This window comes from Mauremys reevesii, linkage group 8, assembly GCF_016161935.1.
Source record: "Mauremys reevesii isolate NIE-2019 linkage group 8, ASM1616193v1, whole genome shotgun sequence".
Lineage (NCBI taxonomy): Eukaryota > Metazoa > Chordata > Testudines > Geoemydidae > Mauremys > Mauremys reevesii.
The window spans coordinates 15,278,627-15,305,294 of NC_052630.1; the positions used below are offsets into that span (position 1 = coordinate 15,278,627).

The 26,668-nt window shown below is 41.0% G+C and overlaps 1 protein-coding gene across 2 annotated transcripts; it reads right to left on the reverse strand.

The window, feature by feature from the left end:
* Positions 1-397: 397 nt before the first annotated feature.
* ZCCHC10 (zinc finger CCHC-type containing 10) lies at positions 398-20,638 on the reverse strand. Of its 2 annotated transcripts, none has more exons than XM_039486426.1 (4): positions 20,514-20,638; positions 10,984-11,145; positions 5,966-6,007; positions 398-2,571 (listed from the first exon to the last, which is right to left on the reverse strand). In XM_039486426.1, coding segments are annotated over exons 1-4 (474 nt in total). In that variant the 5' UTR covers positions 20,516-20,638; the 3' UTR covers positions 398-2,303. The 2 variants fall into 2 exon arrangements, with proteins under 2 accessions (XP_039342360.1, XP_039342359.1); XM_039486425.1 differs by lacking the exon at positions 20,514-20,638 and adding an exon at positions 16,914-17,067 and having other exon boundaries at positions 402-2,571.
* Positions 20,639-26,668: the final 6,030 nt, after the last annotated feature.

Below are 26,668 nucleotides of genomic sequence, written 5' to 3' on the forward strand. Positions count from 1 at the left end.
GAGCTTTGGAAGATGGTGATTAAAGAAATACCTTTCCTTGTAGAATCAAAGTGAAATAAAGGATCCTTTTAATAGCAAATGAGGAGTTGAGCTAGTAAGAGTTGGATGGCTGAAAGCTCTGGTCAGGCAGGGGGGTTTTGCCCTCTAAGATAAAAAGGCTGGGGATAAATGAAACAGAACGGAGCATGGATGTCAAATTAAGCAGAAATATCTCATCTGAGAGCAAGTGATCTAAAATAAATAAATTAAAATAAATAAAAAGCCACTATGTTTCTGGCTATAAAATATTGGAAGAGGTTCCTTTCATGGCCTATCGCTTAATCACTACTGAATGATATAAAGTGTCCTGAGAAATAGCATACTGTCTCCTTAGACCTCCCAGCTCAGGGACCAATAGACCAGAAGTTAAACATAGGTTTTCTTAATCGCTTTAGCAGTTGTATTGTTTCATCTTATCTCCTGCAGACAGCTTCTTGGATTGGCAAGTGTGCCCATTTTCTAAAGTTATTGTCCTCAATCTCTACCATATCAGTAAATTTGCAGTTCAGTGGACTTCCAATGAAAATAAACTTAGCAAACAGTGTTTAATAATTTATTGACTTTTCCCATTAAATGGTACATTCGCTAAGATGACAATTTCCTGGTAATTTTATTTACAGTCTTCAGGATGTTCTGTAAAACTCAGTAATGATTACAGACTAAAACACACAACATACATATTTTCAAACATTTAAATAGAAGCACATTTTATTCAAAAGTAATTCTACACACTACTTTTTCCATAAAAATATAAAAAATAGTTTAATTACTATATTTTACCTAACCCAGGATATCTAAGAATTTTCTTTCACATATGATGCCCCCTCCCAAAAAAAGGGAACTCCATCAATAAGAAATTGAAAAGGAGACTGCATCACAAAATTAAATGACTAATGCCATCTGCTTAAATTCACCACAGCAGCAAATTAGTTCTATTTAGCAACTTGCAAAAGACATCTTGCAGTATGCAGCGTTGTGATGTTTGCTGGAATTTTTGGCTAATATGCCTCTTTCATTTCTTTCACAAATGTGCACAAACTTGTCATGTAAAAATAATGGATTGAGCCAAATAATCATTTTATACTACAGACTATAATGCCAGGTACCATGTGCCCAACAAACATAAATTGACAATCTTACACTACACAATAATTTTGCAAAAATAGCAAAAGGGACATATCTTCCTTTTGGGAACTATATTTAAAGGTGACTCATTTTTTCTTACCAAACTTCCAATGAAAATAGCTTTTTTGTCCTTGCTTTGAAAATAATGCCTCGATTATATTTATCTTACTACCATTTCTCCAATTCATATTCTGTGTGGAAAGCTAAAAGCGTCTGGGGGTTGGGGCGGGGGGGGGGGAAGAACCACTATGGTCCCTCTCTTTTTAGGATACATTTTATAAAAAAGGCACAAAGATGAAACTCCTAAGCAGCATCAGTTATTATGATTCGCCCCACACCCACTCCCTGCCTGTAACCCTCGTCTTATTCCGATGCTACTGCTGCAAGAGACATTCTTTGTCTCAGAGAATGTTACAGTTCCATGAACTCAGGAAACAGGCAAAGTTGAAAAGACTAGCTAAAGCCTTTGTACAGTACAAACAGCATATGGATCTCTAACAAATTAGCACTAATAAAGGTTTTATGTTGCAATTAATCTTTGACCTGGAAATCTCAGGAAAAGCCATTTGAGAAAAGCTGAGCAACAACGTATAATATATTTCTCAGCAAAGGGACGGAAGTCACCCTCTGAGCAATACTGTGCATTCAGTTTAGCCAGATAATGGTAATGCTATTTGAGTATTACGCAACCAATGGTGTCAGAAGCTCTTATTCCTCTTCCCCCCTAACTAGTTTACAGGATTTTCTAAGACATAAATGAAGCTGCTGTAAACAGAGGGTCAGTATATGATGTATACAGCACAATCTGAAACAAGAAGGTTTTGCTCTCTGGCATGTAAACATTAGGGTTACTGGACTTTAGGTCATATAAACAAATCTGATGACAGATTTTTAAACTAAAAAAGTAAAATTTCCCATTAAAGGATTAACCACAAAAATACTCTTTCAATAAGTCTCACTTGCCATGTAATACCTTTTTATGTCCTATAACCAAATATGTAAAACACTTAGAAAGTTTTAAACTGTAGAAATTGTAACCAGTTAAGCTGTTTGGCAATAATGTATCCAAAACCTCCTTAGAGAATGACATTATCGTTCACTAATACCAGTCCTACATTGTCACCGAACATGGCACCACACTATTTCTTCTTCTTTTTCTTCGGTGGCTCATCATCAGAGCTGCTGTCTGTGCTGGTGCTGCTGCTACTGGAGGAACTAGAATCTGACTCGAAGTCTGAGGAAGAGGAAGAACTACTTGAAGATGGGGAGGATGAGGAAGTGGAGGAGCTTTCGTCACTGTCGCTGTCATCAGAAGAAGAAGAGGTAGAGGAATCTTCACTCTCAGATGAAGAATCACTAGCTGAACTGATGCTGCTATTGCTGCTGGAACTGGTGACGCTCTTAGACCTGCAAGAAACATGAAAAGGACAGATCAGAGATTTTCTTCCCAGTACAGTGGTCACTGAACAGACCTGCTGAAGGTACAACTACAAAAAAACAATGTTCATTACAATCTTCTAGACGTGACCCTGTCTGAAGGTGGTATTTCCCCCGCTTTCTTGATTCTATTTTGAACAAATACCCTTCAGCCATTTGAGTAATGGGACAGTGCAATACATACTTCCCCATCATAAAACAAAACAGAACTACAGGAGAAAAAGCCAAGGTTTGACACTTGGTATGGGTATCATCCTTACTGAGGACTGGGGTCTTTGTTTGGTTAGAGTGGGAAAGAGGGAATACAAGTTTTAAGTGATAGGAAAAAGTGACTGGACAACAACTAAGATTTTAGAAAAGCTTAATGAAGCACTGTTCCTTTGACACATTATTGTACATGCTCCCTGGATGAAATTCTGGCCCCACTGAAGTCAGAGAATTTTACTATTGACTTCAGTGGGACAGAATTTCACCCAAGGGGTGCTGCTCCCAAGCTACCGATGGAGAAGGAATCTAATGTACCCACCACTACAGTAACATTTTGTGAGATGGAGATTTTAATAATCTCAGTGAAACTTTCAGAAAAACAAATCCTTTAAAAATAGCTTTATCAAGGGCAAGGAGAAACATGAATATGGGGGTAAATATCATGAAGTCCTGAATGCTCTGCCATTTTTCTGAATTCATATTCTGCAAACTCCAAGCTTTAATTTTGATTTTTAAAAATCAGTCGTTTTCCCATTAAGATGCAGCTATTGCAGATGTGCTACCACTCCTAAGCAGTTTGAGATTTTGGTATGGACAATGCTACTAAGTGCCAAAAATGAACAACACAGGTTTTCCAGAAATACCTCAGCCAAAAACCAAAGGTGTTAGCTCACCTTGCTCTCATTCCATTCAATCAACTGAATGTCATTCCTAACTGGTACTGTGTAAAGTGCTAGAAATATTAAGCATAGGTTTGCTTTTCTCCAGAAAAAAAGGACATTAAATGCAAACATAAGATTAAGGGTGCTTAGCTGAAAATCACTAAGTCAGGAAATTCATAAGCTAAGGTTATAACAGCTACATTAACTCTGCCTCATTGTTCATACATAGGTAGTAGAGTGGGTATTTGCAGATAATGCCTAATAGCTATTCCCTTGATGGAAGATTTTGGGGGAGAGGGCAAGGGCCAGGGATAGGAAGCAGAAAGTCATCTACAATAGAACCTCAGAGTTACAAACACCAGAGTTACGAACTGACCAGTCAATCATACACCTCATTTGGAACCGGAATTATGCAATCAGGCTGCAGCAGAGATGAGACCAAACAAACAAACAAAAAACCCACATGTTATGTTTGTGTTAAACATAAACTCCTAAACAAATAAAGGGAAAACAGCATTTTTCTTCTGCATAGTAAAATTTCAAAGCTGTATTAAGTCAATGTTCAGTTGTAAACTTTTGAAAGAACCACCATGGTGTTTTGTTCAGAGTTATGTACAACCTCCATTCCCTAGGTGTTCGTAACTCTGAGGTTCTACTGTACTTGCTTTCAGAAGGTTACATAATACATAGTCTGTGGTTTGGTTACACAAGGGGGATGAATTGTTGGGACAGATGAAGAAATTTACTTCCTTGGAACAGGCAGAGATACACACATGGTTTAGGTAGAGTAAGAAAAGTAACTTTTAGATCATGCTCTAGACTTTTTTTTATATATATTTTGTAACACAAGCTTTCTCACTAAGGTATGATGCTGTCTGCAGTATCTGAATAGATGCATTGATTTTGAAATTCCATTTCCATAATATATTAATGAGGTTTTAAGGCAACCTCAATCAGATCTCTGATACGGCACACTAGATACAGATAAGTGCCTCAGAATAAGCAAAAAAACCTGAAACCTGTCAGAATAAGCAATAGACTCATGGATCAAAGGAGGCAGAATCAGCCAGAGTACAAGAACAAGTGTCTTGGAGTTTGCAATCTACCTTCCAAAAGAGTGCCATCAGGGAGATGGTACGGGCTAGTGTGGGCACAAGAAAGCTCAAAGCAACCTAAAAGTTATGGGGCACAATTGCAGGAGTTTTGTCATTTCGTATTTTTCTGGTCAAGCCTCTAGCAATGCTACTGGAACCTTAACTTCTGCATCTCTTAACTTCAGGATTTTAAGTATACAACAACATGCTGTGTTGAGTATTTTTGTATTTCATTCTTCCTAATACATAATAAGTGTACTTGATGGCATACATGCAAATAAATTAATACTGTGGTTCGATCTGAGGAGGCCTATAACACGCGAGAAAACAATTCAAACTAAGAATATGTAATGTTTTAAAGGTGATCTGCAAAGAAAAAAACGAGTCTGTCAATGTAAAAATAAAGTCAAATCTTTTTGCTAAAAGGATGTTTTTAATAAAAAACATTGCTTCTTCAGCTGAGCTGAGAGCTCACCAAGAAATCCACCAGTAAAACCAGTCTTGACATTCTTGATACCTTACGGTAAGTACAGGCTTTTTTAAAAAGCCTTTCTGGCCACATATATCATAAAGATGCAAAGAAAAGGGCACCTGACCAATATTTAAAAATCCTATGCACGTCTCCTTTAAAGGAAGGATTTTGAGACAGAAGGCGTTTTCCGAAATGGAGTGTGGGTGGCTGTTCCAATCAGCAGAGCAGCAATAAAGGAGACATTAAGCTAGAAGTGGGAGAAGACAGTTAGACCATATTTCCATTAGGGACTGTCACACAAAAATGTTGCCTGCAGATACTGAGCACGTGACAGCACCAATGACAACCTTATAACAAAGTTCTACTAGTTTTTTTTTATATTAACACAATAACTAAACTGGCCTAGCTGTGGGCTCCCAGCAGCGCTATCACTGCTTCATAAGACCCAGTTTTAGTGTCGATAGCTTTGTTTGGTTGGGTTTGGATTTGTTTTGTTTACAGTCGCTAGAAAAACTTTTAGAGGGAGATGGCAGTTCGGAATGGGGAAGAGACAAGGAACAGCAAGCTGGGGAGAAGGAATTATTATTAATTGGAAAACAGTAGTCAATTATTGCAATTATTTGAAATACAAATAATGCCCTTCTAGCCAAAGGAAGGAATATTTTTTTCTACTAAAGGGAAGAGTATGTCGAGAAGGGAAGATCAAAGAGGAAAAAGTGAAGACAAAGAATTAGAAGGTGAAGGTGTTGGAGAAACTTCAAATGCTCATAGCATGACTACTTAGAGGAGGCCAAAGGCGACAAACACAATCCTATATTTGCAATTTCTACTTCCAGTATCCCACACACCCTCTTTCAAATTACCCTCTGCCATAGTGAGTGCAACATCATGCACTGGAATAGCTGCACTTTTAATCTTTTCCCACATACCTTTTTTTCTTGGTCTTCCTTTCTGCAGTACTTTCTCCAGTTCTAATTAAGGGGAGGGGAAAAACAATGGCTTTGATTAATGCAGTGGGAAAAATTAAGTAAACAGATGCACAGTGGAGTTGAGATTTATAATAGAAAATCATCATCCCACTGGCAGAAAAGTAAACAATGGGTTGTTATAATTAAAGTTTACTTGGCACATTCACTTTCTGCCATGTTTCAACCCAAGAGGAAGACATTCCCTATAACTTAAAAAAAGCTGTTGTATTTTACCCTCAAACATTTTTTGTATTTGAGTATCCCACACTCTCAGTTACCTTCTGCTAAGGGTTCTCTACATTAAAATGACACTGTCAGTGTGAAAAGATGATGTGTACAAGTTTTCTTTACCTAATATCTCAAAATATTAAAACTAAATTTTCAAAATCTAAATTCGTTTTCATCATTTACGCTCTTCATGAATTTCTCTCCTGTGCAATAGAAAGAAAAGAGTCCATTTTTATTAATATAATCTAGCTATTTCACTTTCAGGTCCTCATGCATTCACACATTGATAGAAAGTTTGAGTTTCAAACAATGCAGGGAAATGCTTGATTAACAAAATACTTTCCTTCTGAATTAAAAAGGAAATCCCAGGGAGAGATTTCTGTTGGTCTTAACTTTTGAGAAAACCTTTCCACAAAGTAGCAGTATTAGGCCAAATTTGCCATGACTGTTCCCTTTTTGATTCATATGGCCATATCACCTTCTCAGCCAACAGCAAAGGTAAACCACATGAGGCCTCTATTTTGCATAGTATTTAAGTATGTAATTAATTCCATCCCTTTTCGGGGAGGTGCAGTGTCTGAGTGGTTAAGGTCCTCAGCTACAATCCTGAAGATCCTGGGTTTGAGTACCAAGTTTCAGAGGGGTAGCCGTGTTAGTCTGTATCCACAAAAACAACGAGGAGTCCGGTGGCACCTTAAAGACCAACAGATTTATTTGGGCATAAGCTTTCGTGGGTAAAAAACCCACTTCTTCAGATGCATGGAGTTTGAGTGTCAGTCAACTTCACACTGAAAGGTTACCTCTAGTCACCCAACTGACCATCTTTGAGGTGATAATGGCCTCATCACTCCCTTGTATACTGTTGGCTATGAAACTGATATAACCACGGCAGCCCAATGAGCCGTTGGCTACAGAGAACTTTGACTTAACTAATCAGGAAAGCATTTAAGCATATGTTTAACTTTAAGCTTGTATTTATGTCCCATTTGGCATCCAGTGGATTTAAGACCTTTCCAAAAAAGGGGATTCTTTCCTTAATCAAGGCCTACTATTAGGAGCAAACTTAGATAAATAGAAGCAAAAACTATTCCTGGTTTTTACAGTTCAGTTGCTCACATTTCACTTAAAAGATGAGCGGCATTGGATTTTAGAGAACAGAGCTCATCCATACAGATTCTGAAAGAATAGGCTTTTTTTAAAAAAACATAGTATTTTAATTAAATGGTGTTAGGTAACATCGAGGCGAATGCAGACTTGTCTACCATCACATAGACCTGCAAAATGAATGAGCATATTGCAAGGTGTCAAGCATTCCCACACAACTGGTAAAACGTCCTGGGTCTGTGTGCATGAGGAGCGCTTTCCTCACATAATCCCCAGTTGCCATGCAGAGGGTTCACTAAACTACAAACCAGGACCTCACAAATTCTAATCTCAACTCTTTTACTAATTGTTCTCCCTATTTCTGTGCCTTCCACAACCTTCACTAATCAGGGCCTCATGTGCCACCTTAGAGGAGGCACTTATTCATTCATTCATTTTACATCAGGCAAAGCTGCGAATAGAACCCTGGTCTCTAATTTGCCAAAATGCCTTTCAGAAGAAACGGCCTAGATTATGTGTTAGCCTAACCCATGATAACAGAGTGTGGATTCTTTGTCCCGCTCTAGTGGCCAACCAAGACAGTTTATGAGTCTGCTATTGCCTCCATACGAATGTGTATTGTCCTGGAGCTCAAGTGGTACATACTCTTAAATCCATAACTCCCAGGTTCAAACTCTGCAGATGATCCAAACAGAGACACTATTACACTTGGCTATGCAATCTCTACTCTACCATACTCGGCTCCCAGAGCCAGCAATACAAATCAGGAATCTTCATACGCTACATTCACAAGCAGTTGTCTAACCCAGTAATAAAGTGTGCTATCTCCACATCTACAATCTGTTCCATAAGGGGGATAACAGTAAGCTTTCCCCTATCAGTTATTCCTATAGTTGCCACAGTAGGGGACAATGGCATAAATCTGAAGATTGTGGGATCAAACCTGTGTTGTTTTATTATTGCCTTGCTGCTGCCCTATAGATAAATCAACGTCTTAATTCTCTACAGATGCATGAGCATTAAATTCACATTCCTCCCCTACACAGAATCACAGAGCTGGAGTCTGTGCTGGTATGCAAAAGAGTTACAAATATGAAAAATTAAGTAATTTGCATGTATCACACAGAGTTGCCCAAAATTTGGCAGCTACTGGAATTAAACCTTTCAATCCTCCATTTGGTACTGTACTTATGTCATCATTCACTACAGAAAGGCCAGGGTGTTTGCCCTCATGATGCTGAGGAGGTACTGCATGTCTCAGCTTTGTACTACGTAAAACGTATTACATTTTTAAACGAGCGGTAATTCAGTTTTACTCTTTTAGAATCTTACAATTTTTTTAGAATTTTAGAAGCTTTTAAAGTGCTTTTTCCATTGTCTTAATTAAGAACATTATTTGCAGTATTTAAAGTATATTTACATTTCATTCTTACATCACTTCCCTTCCTCACCTATTGTACAGTACTTGACACCTAACAAGTAGGGACAAGGAAATATGTCCCAAAAGTTGCATCAAAATTTGAATAAATTTTAGTGTCTAAAAGCACACAGTCATTATGTCTTAGAGGGCTTCATAATCAGAATTATTACTTTGTACTGAAGTTCCTCAATTTTAGGTCACACAACCTCCATCTAAGTCAAGAACTATTAACTAAATAGAAGGATCATAATGCAAAATTATTTTTCCACATTACCTAGTCTTGGACAACTGGACTTGTTTGCCAGTGCAAGGCTATATTAGATATGTAGTTATTCCATTTAAAAAACTACATCTGTCAGAAAATGAAGATGTTAAGACTGACACAATGGCTTTAATTTTGGCCCTTGTAAATGTGTATTGCTTTTACAACCATATTGTTCTACGTAGGCTTTTATATGGAATGTCATAGATTTTTGTTGGGGTTTTTTAAGAAGTAAAAAAAAATCACTATGTACACAGGTCATAACATATGTGAAACAGATTTTGAATCTCATGCTGTAATTATGCACACCAATCAAGTTGTTTTTTTTTAAAAAAAACCCTCACACCCATCACATCCCCATTTTTTCTAGAAAACAGATAGTTATTTAAAAAGTGCTTGTGCTAAAACTCATACCAAATTTCACCTAATGCCAAACTATTTCCACATTAAACCTTTAAAAAGAAATAGTTCAAAACATTTTTTTTTATAATAAAGTATTTTCCTCCACACCGCTCACGTTTTTAAAAATGTCCGAATCATTTTTTGCTCAGACTTTAATTGAAAATTAACCCTTAGGTGGAGACCTTGTGTAACCCTCACACCTTCTGGGTGTGGTGATCTGTCCCCTTTAGTGGCACCGAGATCACAGAGATTAAGAAGCTGCTACTTTAGTTAAGGCTTTTAGCTCATGCAGTAGAGGCTCATGCATTAAGCTTCAGAGATCCCAGGTTCGATTCCCCCCCGCTGACAACCAGGATCGGTCTATGTTACACTTGCATAGAAAATTTCAGCCCCCCAAAGAATAAAGATTCGGAAAGTCATAAGCAACTGACAAAGGGAAAAATAAAGTTAGAATGAAAATGCTCAAGACACCTTAAATTCTTGGGCTTCACTTGGCCAATGGCATTAAGCACTGTGTTGTCTAACCCTACTTAAAACACAAGGTTCAACACATCAGCAGACATTAGTTCTTGCCTATGCTAGTGTTCCTACCATTGCTACTCAGTATATGATAACAGCTAGGAGGATGGTCGACATAAAGGGATATTTCATATAATTTTTATGTTCAACATTTTGGAAAGCTTCTCAGTTCATTAAATGACTTCATTTTCTCTCTGAAGGCACTTTTGATTAAAAGGATGAAATGTTTGAGTGCTGAATTCTTCTTCACTGGGAGAAGCAACAAAATTCTATCTAGGGGCAAGAAGAATTAAGTGAAGTCACACTTCAGATTAAGGCAAAATCCAGTTTGGAGATTTCTTCTTGGTTGCAGGTATCACCTGACTAGGTGTCTCAGATGTCAAAACTGCAAAGCATGTAGTTCTTTTAATCCAATAAGATGTATCCCCGATATTTCTAGGAATAAAGAATTGGCAATACATATGAATCCATATCTTGCTCCCCTATTTGCTTTTTATTCTTCAAACTAAATACAGGGAAAAACCATGCTCCTGATACACTGTTAACATAGCACCTATGTTTTTGTTGGTGGACACATTTATGGTGAGACTATAAAAATGACACATCACATACTTTTCTAACTATGTTTATTGTCCCCACACTAGGAAAGATGAACACAAACGGTTTTCTAAGCCCCATGTAAACATGTAATAAGATAAGTGGTCAAGATGTCCAGAAAACATTGCCCCATTACAAAAAGGCCCCATTACTTATTTTGACTTTATTCCAGTGACCCATTTTTGTTTAAAAAACCTGTTTGACCTAAGTTACAACAGGGAGAGGCTGACCAAATAACCTGTGGATACTGTGGGATACAAATACACGTGTATATCCTCTGATGTACGCACAGTAACTATTAATGTTAATGGGAGTTACACATACAGACTGAAGAGAATGAACACAAAAACCACACAAAGAAAACTGACCACGCTACTACAATCTCCCAAACACAGTCTATAGGTACTTCTGCTAATGGCTTTTAAGCCTTAGACTGGCTGATCTTACCTTTGTTGCAACAATAGTCTGTTTTCTTTTTCTTTCAGAGCTTTCGCTAATTCCACTGTCCTTGATGGTCTGTGTAGATATTTTCTTTTCCCGGTACATTCATAGGTCCAATGTCCAAACTCTAAACACTTCTGACATCTCACATGCTGCTTGTTTGCCTCCCTACAAAAATACAGAATTTGCTTAAGAGCAGGTTTGTATTTAAAGTTGGGATATTTAAGCACAATCAACACTATCGACTGAAAATTACATGGTGCATTTTAGCATACCAGTCCTAAGACAAAGTATTTGTCTTGTTTAATTTGAGCTTTAACTGTCTACCTGTATTTATTGGTGCTTTAGCTTTTCTCAAGTCAGAACAATCCTGCATTTCACTGGGGCAGACAAGCACATGCATATACCTGCATATAGTCAATGGCAGGATTAGGTCCTTTGTGATTACTGGAATGTTCCTGTATCAGTTATTTATCAGAATGAACATAAACACACTTTTCTATTCCAGAACTGGAGCTCTCAAGTCTCTCTTTCTGCTGAAGTGGTAAAGACTAAACTACACTTCGCTCTTGGTTGACACATTGGCAAATGGTGTGTGGCCAGCATTTTAGTTTAGTAACTCCTACTGGTTGGTCTCTCTTTCAATCTTTCCTCACTCTGCTTGGAGTTCATAATTTCCCATTCCCTTCAGAATTTAAAATTCATAAGCAACTATTAAAGAGTTTGAAGAAAAGTGGAAGTGGAGCAATTCTTAAGTTTCAGCCAGTGAACAAAGGTAATTCAATTATTGAAAACACAATTCTTGTCCCAAACTAACTGGCAAATATTTTGGCAGCATGTTTTATATTCCTGCACCAACTGCGGGCAATATGGTTACATAAACATAGATAAATGTTAGTAAATTGTACCCGATGTTACAATCTCCGAAGAATTTGCACCTGCCTCCATAGTTTTTTCAAACAAGCACCTACAAACCTGTTCCTATCCATTGAGTCAGTTTGTTGCAATATTTTGGGCAGCCTAATTTTCAAATCATGAGAGTCTAATGATTAGAGGCAGAACAGAATGTCAGACTAAATAGGACACCATGTTCCTTGTGGGAAATTGAAGAGCGATCCTACAATTTCAGCAGCCAGTTAATGACTGCTATCACAAAAGATGCAACTAAGGCATGTGAAGTTCAAAGGTAACATTTTACTCTGTCCATCCCAAATATAACCTGATTCTGGCTGTCTTGTGTGCATAATTCACTAGAGTTAGCCATGCAAAATTTTACTCACCTGCTTCCTGAGAAGGTGTAAACTATTAATTTTTCACCATCGTCAAAGTAAACATGGGTGAATAATTTTGAGCCCACACTGGTAAATGGTCACAGAGTTTTGCAATACTTTGCTAGAAATCACAGAGGAAAAAAAGCTTCCTTTCAGTTTAATATGGGTTAAAGGCGACTGATGATATACTCATCCTGTAGAAGGGAGTTTCCACTAACAACTTTTCACTGACACAGGAAGGGAGCTAAAGTTGTTTCCTCTGTTTTATTTTTCCCTACCACTCCTCATTAATTTCTTTAGCTTTAAAATAAAATGTTTAGCACTTTTACTGTGATTCATATTTACACTCCCGTGAGGTAGGTATTAGTCTCATTTTACAAATGAGAAAATTAAAGCAAAGGTATTAAGTGACTCACCCAAGGTCACATCACAAATTGGTGCCAGAGCCAAGATTAAAAATAGGATTTTCTGACTCCCAGTCTTCTGCTCAGTGTATTGCACCACGCTGCCTTTCAACTCTGCCTTTTACCCCTCTTCCCTCAACTGAAAGACTCACTTCGGAGTCCATTCAGAGCCACTCAACAGCCATATACTACTAGAAAGAGGAAAATTCCTAACTGCATATTTAGCATTTAGACTCAGCGAATAGGAGGAGGAAGGAGGAGAGAGAGGCTATTAGCATTGATGGATGTTTTGATTTGGTGTGGAACTATGAGTCACCTACTGAGGTCCAGAAGAATGGCATGGTTTACTGGCCTTTGCCATCACTTACTCAGGCTCCCAGGTCTATCAAGTTTCTAATAGTCATCCTGTCTAGAACATCCAACACCTTTTTGAGACTAAACTTCTTTGGCTTCTTGTAAGGAGAAATGGTGCTAATTTAATTCAAAAGGGAACAAATAAGACTCACAATTAATTACACACAATTAACTTTGAGAATTTAATTTCAGTAGGGAACAGTACTTTTAGTAAGTAGGCTGAACAAGATTCTAGGGCTACTGAAAGGTTTTTAAAAGTTTTATTTTCTCAAGCTCCATTTCTAGACTCCACCGAGAGAATGTCTGTGAACACTGAACTGCCTGAGACACACGTTGCACTCAGTAGGCTAATGGGGGGCTGACCATTAATATAACTCTACTTCAAATTTTACAAAGGTTAAAAAAATAAGTGAAGGCTAACTAGGTGTATTTAGATTACTGAATACATGGAGTTGTAAACAAAATGAGCCCCCAAACAGCCAGTAAACTGTCACTGATATATTTTGTGGTGCATGACACTTAGACAAATATTAAAAAAGATCTTTGCTACTAAAATGTTACCGTATAGGTTTGGATGTAACATAAAAACCTTCCATTGTGCTGGAGGGGTATCCAAACTAATGGAAAGATACTGCTTCCAGCCCCCACTAAGAAGAAGGGCTGAAACACCTATATACTGTAGCAATATATGTTTTAGACATGCTTAGAGATAGATGAAGATTCTTATGCTGCCTGCCTATTCATCCATGGAGATTAGTAGAGAGGGAAGATTTTTCTGCTGCATCAACTCACTGCATCAACTCCTACAGAAATCAGCCTTGTCTCAACTGAAGCTCAGAGGAAGAGAAAGTTTGGTACATTGAATCCAGGTTTGTTTGTTTTGGTCAATGTAGTCAATCTCCAAGAGGAGGTAACTAGGTTGATGGAAGAATTATTTTGTCAACGTAGCTGCATCTACACTGTGGGTTAGGTTGACCTAACTAAGGATGCAAAACTTTTCACAGACCTGAGCAACATAGCTAGGATGATCTAATTTTTAAGCAAAACCTGGCCTTAGACTTCTGGCTCTGCCACAGATGCCATATGTGAGCAGAACTAGCACAGTTCCGCCACTTAATGAACACACAAACACAAACAAACATTCAGCTTTTGGTGCCAACTCAAACCAGCACATATCTTCTTTACTGGAAAACACTAGAAAACTAGATAGTACAACCAAACAGAAACAGACCATCACTTCCAAAGCCGTCCACTGTTTCACACATATTTCCCAGAGTCACGGTCCTTCGTAGCAGGATGTGATTAACTGCCCTGCACACTTGCATTAATGCATCCCCAACAGTTGACTTTCTGATTCCAAATTGATTTGCAACCAACCAGTAGCAAGTCTGGACTTGCCAGCTTTCACACAACGATTGCCACACACTTCTCTACCAATAGGGCAGCTCTCATTCTGGTGTCCTTGCATTACAGTGCTGGAGAGAGCTCCGCACATAGTTCCAGGAAGGTGGCTTTCCGCATCCAAAAGTTCTGAAGCCACTGCTCGTCATCCCACACCTGCATGACAATACGATCCCACTATTCAGTGCTTGTTTCCCGAGCCCAAAAGCAATGGTCCACCCTCTGCAGCTGTTCTGTAAATGCCAAAAGCAATCTAAAGTTGCTCCTATGCATATCACACAGCATGTCAGGCTACTGGGAGTCTTCTTCAGTTAGGAACTTCACAATTAATTGCACTGCCATCCATGATGTCTTCATGACAGTTATCAGAGCATAAGAGAGCAGTGCAGAATCCACAAAGATGCCAGGGTGCACAGCAAAGAAAGGCCATTAAAAATTCCGCAAAAGAAAGCCAGAAGCCCATGGAATGCTGGGACAGAAAGCAATGCATCACAGGACACTGAGCCCAGTCCCAAGATGCGCCACGATCTGCACCACCTTCCCACAAAACCTAGCAGCAGAAAGTGTCGAGCTGGACTGTGGGATACATACCCACAGTGCACTGCTCACACTGTTGATGCTAGTGCCCCAAGTGTGGATGCACTCTGCTGACAGAGGGAGAGAGTGTGAACATGGAATACCGATTTTTATTATAGTGCTTTTTGAGTGTCAACATAACTTTTGTTGACAAAACTCTCTAGTGTAGACAAGGCCTAAGGCAAGCTCATACTGAACATGGGATCAGTTAACTATAAATGGAAGCTAGGGGATAAGTAGCACAATGCAAAACACATACAACCAACATGTAAAAGGATAAGTTGAAATGGAGAGACTGTTCCAAAATGAAAGGGAAATAATTATTCCATAAATCATTAGAAATTATGAAACTTTCCACTGAAAAGCAAGGAAAAACTATGTAATCCTGGAAAAAGGAAGAAATGCAAGAACACTATCCAGCCCCATTAATTGCATCTGAAACAGACAAATATTACAAATCATTACAGGGAATGAACTCCCAAATCTATAGCGAAACCCTAACCAGATGTTTGATATACTTTATCTACTGGTACCCCAGGCTTATCTTTTGCTCACTTGGCTTGAAAGGCTATTAAAAAAAACACCTAACAACAACAAAAATTCATTTGAAATTACTTTGGCCAAGTTACTTTAAGGTGACCTGCATAACTTAAAAACAAAAATGTAGGCTTGTGCTTTTTTGTGTGCATTGCTGTAGAGGTGTTAATAAAAGAGAGACCTGATGTGATTTTTTTTCTGCCTTTCTTTTGATAAAATAGTGTTTTCTCCCTGGTTTACTTGTGGACCTCATAATTCTCCCAGAGAGGTGTATTGTGAGCTCTCACACCTTAACTGAAAGGTGGGCGTGTTGAACCTTTAACATTTTGTGGAAAGAATGCCATGATTGATTAATTAGACATTGGTGTTAACAACTACTCAAAACAATCGGACTAAAACATCCTTCCCCTCTCAGTCATTCAGCTTTCATTCTTGACTACTGTAATATCATTTCTCTAGTTCTTCAATCACCGTAGTCTGCCAAGACACACATGTTCTGAATTTCTGATGTAAAAAACAAGCAGAATATTTTCTGAACTTTTGAAAAGGGGGAGAAAAAAAGCTCATTTAACTTCTTTGTTTATCAGGGGGCTGATCTGTAATGGTACTTAGCTATCTCACGCTGATAGTGAAACACTTAGTTTGTTAACATTTGTAAAGAGCTTTGAAATCCTCAGATGCAAGGAGCTAGAGAGGTGAAGAGTATTTATTATTCCAGTAACGGCCTGTACCATGGTTAAATTTTAATCTTCCAAACTTTATTATAGAATTTGTTTTTAGGAATCAGTGAGCAGCAGGCCTGTCCCAGTTCACAGTCAGGGTTGAATTTAGCTCTTTCTGGGAGGAAGTACTTCATTATCCACTCCAAGATTTACAACCTAACTTTAAAAGAAGAAAAATCGGCTCTCACGCTGTGGCCCTTTACCCGTAGGACTGTCCCCCTATAGGGGGGGGAGGGCGGGCAGGCTACTCTCCAGTGCTGCAAGGTGCACGCCAGACACCTGAGGAGCTGTAAAGATGAAGGATCCTGTACACATGCAATGCATTATCTACTGCCTCTCACCGCCTATACCACGGCCAGCCAGCGCTACCCGCCCCCCTCCCGAAGGGCTTGCTCCACACCCAACTTGCAGGCTCTCCGGGTTGGGTGAAGGCAGCGATTCTCCTCCCCACGCACCACCCGAGGGGTCCCACGCACACGGGCATCACCGACTCCACCGGGACTCCCCTCCGAGGCGCCCCCTCCCAGGAGAGCCCACGTCTCTGAGGCTTCCCCTCCAAGACAACCCTTCTCTCCCCTGCCCACGGGACCCCGCTGCCACATGAGGCCAAGCCCCTCGGGGTTCCGCTATCACCGGGGACCCTCCCTTAGCCCCCGGCCCGGCGCACTCACGCCTGCCGCCGAGCGATGAGTCGGTGCATGGGAGTCGCCATCTTAGCCCCTGACCGGAACGTGAGGGGAGCCGACGACAGGCCACCGCGCTGCATGCTGGGCAATTCCGCCCTCCTCCTCCTTCCCCATTGGGGGAGAAGCCGGCAGCTGCCTGCCACAAAGAGCCAGGCGGCTAGAGCGGACGCGCGTTGGGGCCCGTCATCCACCTCAGCTCTACTCCTCCGAGGGGAGGGCGACCCGCCGGCCTGCCTAGCGGCTGCTGCTGTTCTCTGCTCCGCTCCTGCCCAGTCTCCTTCTCCCCCGGGGCCTCTCGCCCTTCCTTGGGCCATGTGCATGCCTGGCCCCTGGGCGGTCCATCCCCCTCTTACCCTCCTGTACCCCCAGTGCATAGGCACCAGTTGCTGCCTGTCGTTTCGGTCTTGTGCTGGTCGCTTCACACGTCTGCGGGTCACATTGATGGATTTAGGTGTCAGAGTGGTAGCCGTGTTAGTCGGTGTCAGCAAAAAGAACAGGAGTACTTGTGGCAAATTTATTTGGGCATAAGCTTTTGTGGGCTAAAACCCACTTCATCAGGTGCATGCAGTGGGCAATACAGTAGGACAATATATATACACAGAGAACATGAAAAAATGGGGGTTGCCATACCAACTATAACAAGCCTAATCAATTAAGGTGGGCTATCAGCAGCAGGAGAAAAAAACTTGTGTAGTGATAATCAGGATGGCCCATTTCAAACAGTTGACAAGAAGGTGTGAGTAACAGTAGGGGGGAAATTTAGCATGGGGAAGTAGTTTTTAGTTTGTGTAATGACCAGGGTGACCAGACGGCCGGATTTTATTGGGACTGTCCCAATATTTGTTTGTCCCGCGTCCCAACCGATGTTCGGTCAGGACACTGGACAAACAAGCAATTTTGCCCTCCGCTCAGGTGCACAGGCGGAGCCGGAGTGGCTCTCCTCCTCCCAACTCTGCCCCCTCCTTCCCCCATTGGATCCCTCCCCAAATCCCCGCCCTGCCCCCGCCCCCAGCCCTGCCCCCTCACGGCCTCATTGGATCCTCCCCAAATCCTCACCCTGGCCCCGCCTCTTCCCCAAGCACACTGCATTCCTCCTCCCTCCCAGGCTTGTGCTGATCAGCTGTATGGCTGCACAAGGGCTGGAGGGAGGGGGTGGCACCCAGCACTCACCCTGCGAACTGGTCCAGCTTCTCCTGGAAGGCAAGCACGGCCCGGCAGAGATCCCGCAGCGGCTCCCTCCACCCAAGCCCCCGCTAGAAGGCGAGGCAGGCCTGGGCCTCCTGCGTCACGCTCCTGGCTCACGGAGCGGCCTGGCCCGGCCCGGGCGGGGAGGGCGGCCGGGAAGCGAGCCAGGCTGCCCCGGGGATCTAGTGCAGCACGTGGGCTTGGCAGCTCCAGGCCAGGGCGCACTCAGCTATTGCGGCCACCATAGAGTCAGGTGGAGATGGGGCTGTGTCGCCTGACAGCGGCCGTCAGAAGAAGACTCTGCCTTGCAGGCGCGCCAGCCCCCCATCTAGTGCTGCACGGGGTCTAGCCGGGCTGCAGGGAGCTGCCGCTGCTCCCCCGGCCAGGCTCAGCTCCCCCCAGCTCGGCTCTCGCTCACTGCAGCCACCACTGGAGAATTCCGTGGGCGCAGCTCCGCGGCTGGGACCCCGTTTCTGCTGCTCTTTGCACTGCTCAGCTGTGGTTCCCGTCATGCCTGTCCCTTGCTGGGCTCCCCTGACATCTGTGGTGCGGTTGGAGGGGCTGGCTGAACTCAGCAGTGGTTGTCAACCTGGGGTCCCCAGGGGCCCACAGACTATGCCTCAGGATTCCAAGGGGTCCTGAGGCGAGCTGGTGCAGAGGGGCCTCCGGCGGCATTTTTTTTCTCCGCCCTCCCCCCCCCCACCGCATCCCGATATTTCACTTTTGTCATCTGGTCACCCTAGTAATGACCCATGCACTCCCAGTCTTTATTCGAGCCTAATTTAACAGTGTCCAGTTTGAAAATTAATTCCAGTTCTGCAGTTTCTCGTTGAAGTCTGTTTTTGAAGTCAGTGACCACACAACAAAAACACTAACCCAGGAACCTATCCTTGCAACAAAGCCCGTTGCCAATTCTGTCCACATATCTATTCAAGGGACACCATCATAGGACCTAATCACATCAGCCACAGCATCAGGGACTCATTCACCTGCACATCTACCAATGTGATATATGCCAGCATGTGCCAGCAATGCCCCTCTGCCATGTACATTGGCCAAACCAGACAGTCTCTACGCAAAAGAAGAAATGGACACAAATCAGACGTCAAGAGTTATAACATTAAAAAAACAGTTGGAGAACACTTCAACCTCCCTGGACACTCAGTTACAGACTTAAAAGTCACAATTCTTCGACAATAATAACAACAACAACATTCAAAAACACAAAATTCACTGCAGACTGTTGGCTGATGTTGTCACCATCTCAGATTGTGCTTTTGGCATTATCATACAGATCCTTGATTAGTCTAATTATTTTTGCTGGTGTTCTTTAATATGCCCTAATTCTTCAAAGACTGTCTCTGTGTATGCTGTTAAAAGCTGTCTGGAAGTCTGCAAGATCTACCACAAGAGGTGCTTGCCACTCCACACTTTGTTTTATAATGTGTCTGAGAACAATATGATCTGCACATGATTCCATGGTTTAAATCCTAAGTGGTCAAAGTTCATTTCACTCTGGGCCTTCTTAAACCCACAACTGGGCCTGGGCCCCTCCCCCTCCCCCATAGGTATGTTCTCCATTGAGGCCTGATCCCTATACACAACTCCCTCCTCTTATTAATTACTTTTTCCTCAAGGTGAACACCTCCCCCAATGGGGTTGCCCCATTTGGCCCTTCTCACAAGCCCATATTTCCTTCTGTCTTCCCCTCCTTTTCTGGGGAAGATTCATTTGGCTCAACAGGGTTCAGTTAGACCCTTTATTGCCTCCCAGACACCCTCATTTCAGGGAACTGCTGAATTGAGTGAGTTTGGAGTGGTAGAGCTGATTCTTTCCTGGATTAGTTTGGATGAAACATTTATTAGAGAGAGGGAAAAATCCTTCATCAATAAAATGATAAATTTAAATGGCTTTAAAACTTAAATAATCCCAAAGGAGCTGAGGTTCCCTGGAGTCACAGTCCAATTTGGGATTTCTAGTGCTTAGATACCACAGCGATGAGTGCTATAGACAAACCAAAAATAGATACATTGTCCCAATTTTATCAAGGTCATGTTGCTTACCACTCCACACTTTGTTTGATTCCTGCTGTGTTCAGGGAAACAGGACTTTGTAAATAAATAGGATTGCATCAAACATACACCTGACTCCATCACCAGTTTCACCTCCTAACTGGACAAGACTCCAAATTCTTGGATAACTGCTCAGGTCATAAGGTGTAGCAACTGGTCTTGTTTCCCAGTGCTTGTTCTGACTGTGTCCTTGGTTTGGCCATAGAGTTCCTATGTGATGCTAGGCAGTTACATAAACCAGTGTAACCACTTTGTGTTTTTGTTGCTATATTAGGCTGTAGAGATACTGTCAGTATAAATGTATATAACATGTTTCACACATACTCACATGCTATATTTTGGACAAAGAAGTACCCTTCCTGTGGGTTGCTGGGTTTTCTTAGGTTGGTTATATTTTTAAATATATACAACTAATATAGGAATGCATCTCAACTCTGAGCCAATCCAGTGTTCTGTTTGTGTGCAGATTAAATCTACCAATAAGAACTCTTGACACACATACAAGCCCTTCACTCTACCAGTTCATTTCAACCAATAGAATTGCAGTATACAAATAAAGTGGCGAAGAAGTACCGCTGATGTTAAATGCCACCACTTTGAATTACTTGAGTTATTGACAGACGCTTGACTGTAACCATACAGTTTGGTACAATTCGTAATAATTATAACCTAGTTTCCTCACATAACAATTCATAATAATTAAAAACTAGCTTGTACACAAATTTACAAGGAAGTTTAAATTTGTGTAAAATTTGCATCTGTAGAAACAGTCTGGCTTTAAATAATTGGAGATATACCAATCTCCTAAAACTGGAAGGGACCTTGAAAGGTCATCAAGTCTAGTCCCCTACACCTTCACTAGCAGGACCAATTTTTGCCCCAGATCCCCCCTCAAAGATTGAACTCATAACCCTGGGTTTAGCAGGCCAATGCGCAAACCACTGAGCTATCCCTCCTCCCATAACTTTGAGTTAGAGAGATCCAAGCATACATCAGACAGTCCTCAAATTTCAAAAAGGAGTCATTTAACTCATTAGAAATCCTAACAGTTCAAAGTATTTACTTGTAACTTTCCCAAAATACCATCTCACCCCTACATGTGTATATGTTAACTTTATCAGGCCCAGTTTTTATATCTCTCCATAATAGAAAGACTAATACCCTATTTCAACCAAAAAGCTAAACTCTGCCTCAAATATGGAGCCATGATTATGGGTCCATAATATATTAAATAATAGTGATCTCTCCAAATAATGGGAATATTCCATTTCAATAAGCCACATTTACCTATATTAAATCCACAAATTCTATAATTAAGTGTAAATAAATATAAATCTGGTGAATCATGAGGCAGGTTTTTTGCCCCACTCCATATGGCCCAAAAGGAATGGAGTTCCCAGCTATGCCAGCAGCAGTCATACAATGTGTGCTCTAATAATAATAACAGCACCCTCTTGATACAGTGGCAACCAATTAAATGTTGCCTATGGCTGATAAGATAGTAAAAGGTTTTGTTATATATAAACATTTCCAGCTCATCAGAGTTAATTATTGTATGGCTCATTCCTGAATCTAATGGCAGTTCCCGGCCCCAAAAATTTCAACTGTAATGTCTAATGGCTGATTGCTGTTGCCCTGTGCTTCGGGTGTCATACTGTATTTGGGGCTTTATTTGGCTTCTAATCCCTGTCTCCTTTTGGGTGATACCTTGTGCTAATCCTGTGATTACTCACATCTGGCTCCTGCACCTTTCTTAATTTCTGATGTCCAATATCTGAGACTTCACTCATAATTATCTTCTGTAGTATCTGACTCTTGTTTACTGAATCTACTGCCAGTACCTGGTGTTCAGCCTGAATCCTGGTGGTGGTATCTCACTTCTCATGGTGAAAGTAAGGAAGGAGAACTTCCTGTCCCAGGACTGAACTAAGAAACTCCCTTAAGACAAGATAGCTGAGAACATATATTTGTAATAGTCCATAATTTATTATAATTTGTTTGTCTGCTGTCAGTTTTTATACCACTTTCATCTAATCCTGTTCAGAGAGGTCTTGACAACACAATGGTAAAAGCACCTGTCCTTTGGCTCTACTAATGCTCCCATTGTGTCTAGCACCAGTGGAGTTGCACCACTGATAGTGCAACAGCAGGAGATTTCTCTAAAATTGAGTGTATAAAGGGCCTCTGATTACAGGGTGCAGGCTTTGTACAGGAAACTCACATGCCAAGCTGTTCCGTAGTATGTTGTTTGTTTCCAAAGCCTGGTGGGGTTTTACTTATGTTGATGCTTCCATTATGCAGCTTCTAGGAGGGCATTCCACTTTACGTCCTTCTTCCACTAAGGGCCCTGGCTTCAGGGTCTGCAGCTGCCTAGGACCTGACTTGCCTCTTAAACAGCAAATCCAGAGTTAATGCACTGACATGCTGATTAATACAAGAATCTGATTACAAACATCATCCAAAACCCAGACTAAATGTGCAGCGTCCTTATACAGCACTCATGCCATTTGAAGGGAAGAGGATGGCTCAAGGGAGTTGCTTCTACTCAATGAACTGGCTGTGCACATCAATCCCGCCTTAGCATGCTAGGTTGCTATTTAAAGCTGCAGTATCATTAACGTACTTCTAAATGGACCTGGCAGGAAAATTGCTTTCCAAAATGCTGCACCCTTTGTGTGGAAAGGTGAGACTGGGCACAAAGTCAGGGAAAAGCCTTGAAAAAGTATCTTTAGCTGCCAATCACATGAACATTGAGCTCTATGGCAGTTCATCAGAAGGAGCAGGCAAATATTCCTGCTGTGAGTCCCAGTCTAAGCTTTAGCATTCTTCTCCCCCCCCCCCCCAAACTGCCCCTCCCATATTTTTTCTGCAAATTTATTTCTCATGAAAGCAAAATATCGGATTAATGGCCGTGAAACTAGAGTCTTCTGTTTATCACAGAACTAGAACAGCCTGGGCAGCAGCAGTACACGTTTCCCATCACAGCCTGTGATGGACCAAATCTAAAGGTGAAAGGGTGGTTAAGTCTCCATAGACATAGACCATCTCTCCTTTGTCAAGACTGCCCTATACTAATTCCAAGTGTGGTGATGGCTTTAGTGGCAGGGATGCCTGCCCCTAGAATTTGAACTGAGACCTACCAAATTTGTTTTCTTAAAGTCACCAAACAGACAATAGATGATAATAATACAGGGAGAAAAGGAGAGAAAGAGAGAGGAGTCTCACACAACAAAGAAGTTATAAGCCTGAGGCACTAAACATGACAATGGAGCTTTTGGTAGTTGTGGATTGCGGGGGCAGGGGAGAATATATGTTTCTTTCACACCTTGGTGTCATGCCTCTCCTGGACAGTTCAAATCTGTTGCTCCTGTAAGGAGTCAATATTTACCAGTTGCTACTTTAACTGGAGGAGTTACCAAACAGTTCAATTTACACACCGTGCTGGATTGGTTTAGATTAAAATATAAAACAAGTTTATTGACGAAAGAAGTCAGGATTTTAAGTTAATTCAGGTATAAGAGATAAAGTTAGAAATGATTACAAGCAAGTAAACGTAAAAACACACATCTAAAGTCTAAAACCTGATCTAGTAAGTTTTTGTTCAAGGCTTTGTTTACGATGGCCTTTCTCACCCCCAGTCTTCCAGCAAGATGGTGAATGACCCTTTCCTTGGTCAGGATCTCTCCCAGAAGCCCAAAAGTGTTGGTACCTTTGTCTTCTTAGGTGAAAGAGAGATAAGTTGCAGTTCTCTGGCCCTTTCTTTTATAGTCCAGTGAACTTCTGAAGAAGATTCTTCTGAGGGTTACCCTTCAAAGTAAAGTTTATTCAATCAGTAAAGAAGATGATATGGAGTCTGGTAGCGAAGGAAGCACAAAGTTTTTTCTTCCCCGCTTTGTGTTTGCTGAAATTCAAATTGTTCTGTGTCCTGCTATCTCCTCCCCCTGTTTTTCTGAGGACCCTGTTTACTAGTGATACATGTAAACTGAGGTAAACACACATTCCTTTTTGAGGATAGGCCTGTTTAACAACTTTTGCCGAGGCAGAGCAGAGTTTTGAATATGTGCTAACATCATACTTTATTTATACTGTTGCTATATACATTTCATGATGATATTGATCAGCAAGTTATTAGTTTTCAAATCATACCTCACAAGGCATATTTTGTACAAAGATTATTATGACAATTTAACAGGATAAAAAGGGAACAGCGAACTATGGCCACTGGGAGCTCCAGGTGGATGTGCCTGTGGACAGTCAATGTAAACAAACTGTCTCGCGCACAGCCCACCAGCGGAGTACTCTGACGGGCCACAAGTTGCCCACAACTGGTCTAGATAATACTTAGTCCTGCCACAAGTGCAGGGGACTAGACTAGATAACCTCTCAAGGTCCCTTCCAGTTCTATGATTCTATGATATTGTGTAGGATGTGAATACAGGGGTCTTTTCGGTCACAAGTTTGAGTAGCTTTATTGGAGTTTACAAAGCTAATACATTAAATTCCTTACCAGATTCTGATTTCAGTCAGAGCTGTGTAGAACTGGCATAACGTCATTGACTTTAATTGAGTTATTCTAGATATATGCCCATGTGGCTGAGAGGAGAATTTAGTCTTTTTTATCTAAACTGGTAGGTTTTCACATTAGAAAGTCTCTCAGCCTATTTTTGATTTTACTTCAGCTTTACACTAGTGTTTCACACTGGTTTCAATTAAGGTACTCCTTATTTACACTAGTGTAAATCAGAACAGAATCAGGCCCTGTTTGCCTAGGAAAGCAGAAGAGCACATCATGCATGTATCTGAGCCTCACCCCTGTCTGGAAGGATTATTGACTAACTAACCAGTCATCCATCTCTGGTTGTTGTAGGTAAATAAGACTTTTTCCTCTCTTTGGTGGTGGAACAGCCTTCCTTTATCCAGGTTTTTCATCATACAAACATGTCAGAGATTAGAGTTGTTCAAAACTTCAAATTTCTGTTCCACATTAAATACACTGACATTTTGAAATTTTCTTCTCTCCCAAATGGAATGGAAAGTTAAAATGATGTGGAAAAAAAATTGGGAATATCAAAACAACTCTATTAAAACATTTTATTTTAATAAAGTTGAAACACATTGTTTTAATTTTATTGGTTTGATGTTTGTAAACAAGCACACCTGTTCCACAGCACCTCCTTCTGCCTCAGATGGTTCTGCAGCCCCCTAGCCTCAGTTTCCCTTCACCCAGGAGTTTCTCAACAAGTCCACAGAGGCCTGAGTCACATAACACCCCTCCTTGGAGATTAGTTTATTAACATACAATAGCTTCACACAATCTCTTTCACTCCAGATTCCCTCCAGGCACAGACCCTTCTTTCTGAGGTTCATTTTGTAGCTTCAAACATAGCCTTTCTTGTCTGAGGTCTGGCTTCAACTGTTCATTGCTAAACACAGGATTTCAGCCCTCCCAAACTGTTCCATACTGGCTTACTCTCCCTCTTAGAGTCATGTGATTACCCCTCTCCATGGGACTATGTTCTCTGGAATCTCAGGTTGCTCATTTCTGAAGGCTTCCACAACTACTTTCCAGTTTCCAGACTCTCAGGAGATCTCCCTTGAGATTAAGCCACTCCCAAGCTGCTTTTTTCTGTCTCCAGCAGCACTTCCCTTCCTCTTCTGACTGCCTTTTCCCAGGACACTCCGACCTGCCTGCCAGTCCACCCTTCTCTGCCTTATAAAGCCCAGGTAACTTCCTTTTAATTCCATTGGACAGCAGACAATTGGTCACAGGTGCTTTTCCTTTCACCTTGTGACAACTATATTATATTATCAAAATGATAACATTGAAATGAAGTTCTTCTGCCTTATCAAAATGTTTCAGTAGCTTTTCATGGAAAGTTTTCATGAAATCGATACATTCAGGCAAAACATTTTTATTTCCTTTAATCAGTATTTTCTGACAGAAACTGTCCTGGGTCAGCAATTCCACCATTTTCTTTTTCTGATTAATATCTTTCCTACTTTCGAGTTACCTAACCATGTAAAGGTGACTTGATTCTTTTTGTCTGTGCATCAGATTACCCTGTTTTTCCAGCCAATAACCAAATTACCTATAGAAAGAAAGCCAGCAGTGGAGTTAAAACCTAGGTCAGAGCCCTGAAAACATTCAGATCTGGAACTTTAGTTCAGGACCATTACAGAGAGAGGGTCAACCATAAAATCTGGATTTGGATCTTGACTTCCCCAATGTTCAAGGGGAGCTGGGTTTGAGCTCTTGGCCCAGTACTGCTCCTTTACTCCCTCAGTCTCTGTGTGAGGTCTTTAAACCCCAGCACTCCCTCCTCCCCCCTAAAACAAACATAAAAACAAACAAGCAAAAAACACACAACTATTTGTTCTCTATTTCATAACTTCCCAGGCAAGTAATATTTTCTCCCATCCATTCTTCTGTATATTTTATTGTGAGTTGCATAATATTTTGCTAAATATATTATGACACTCTGT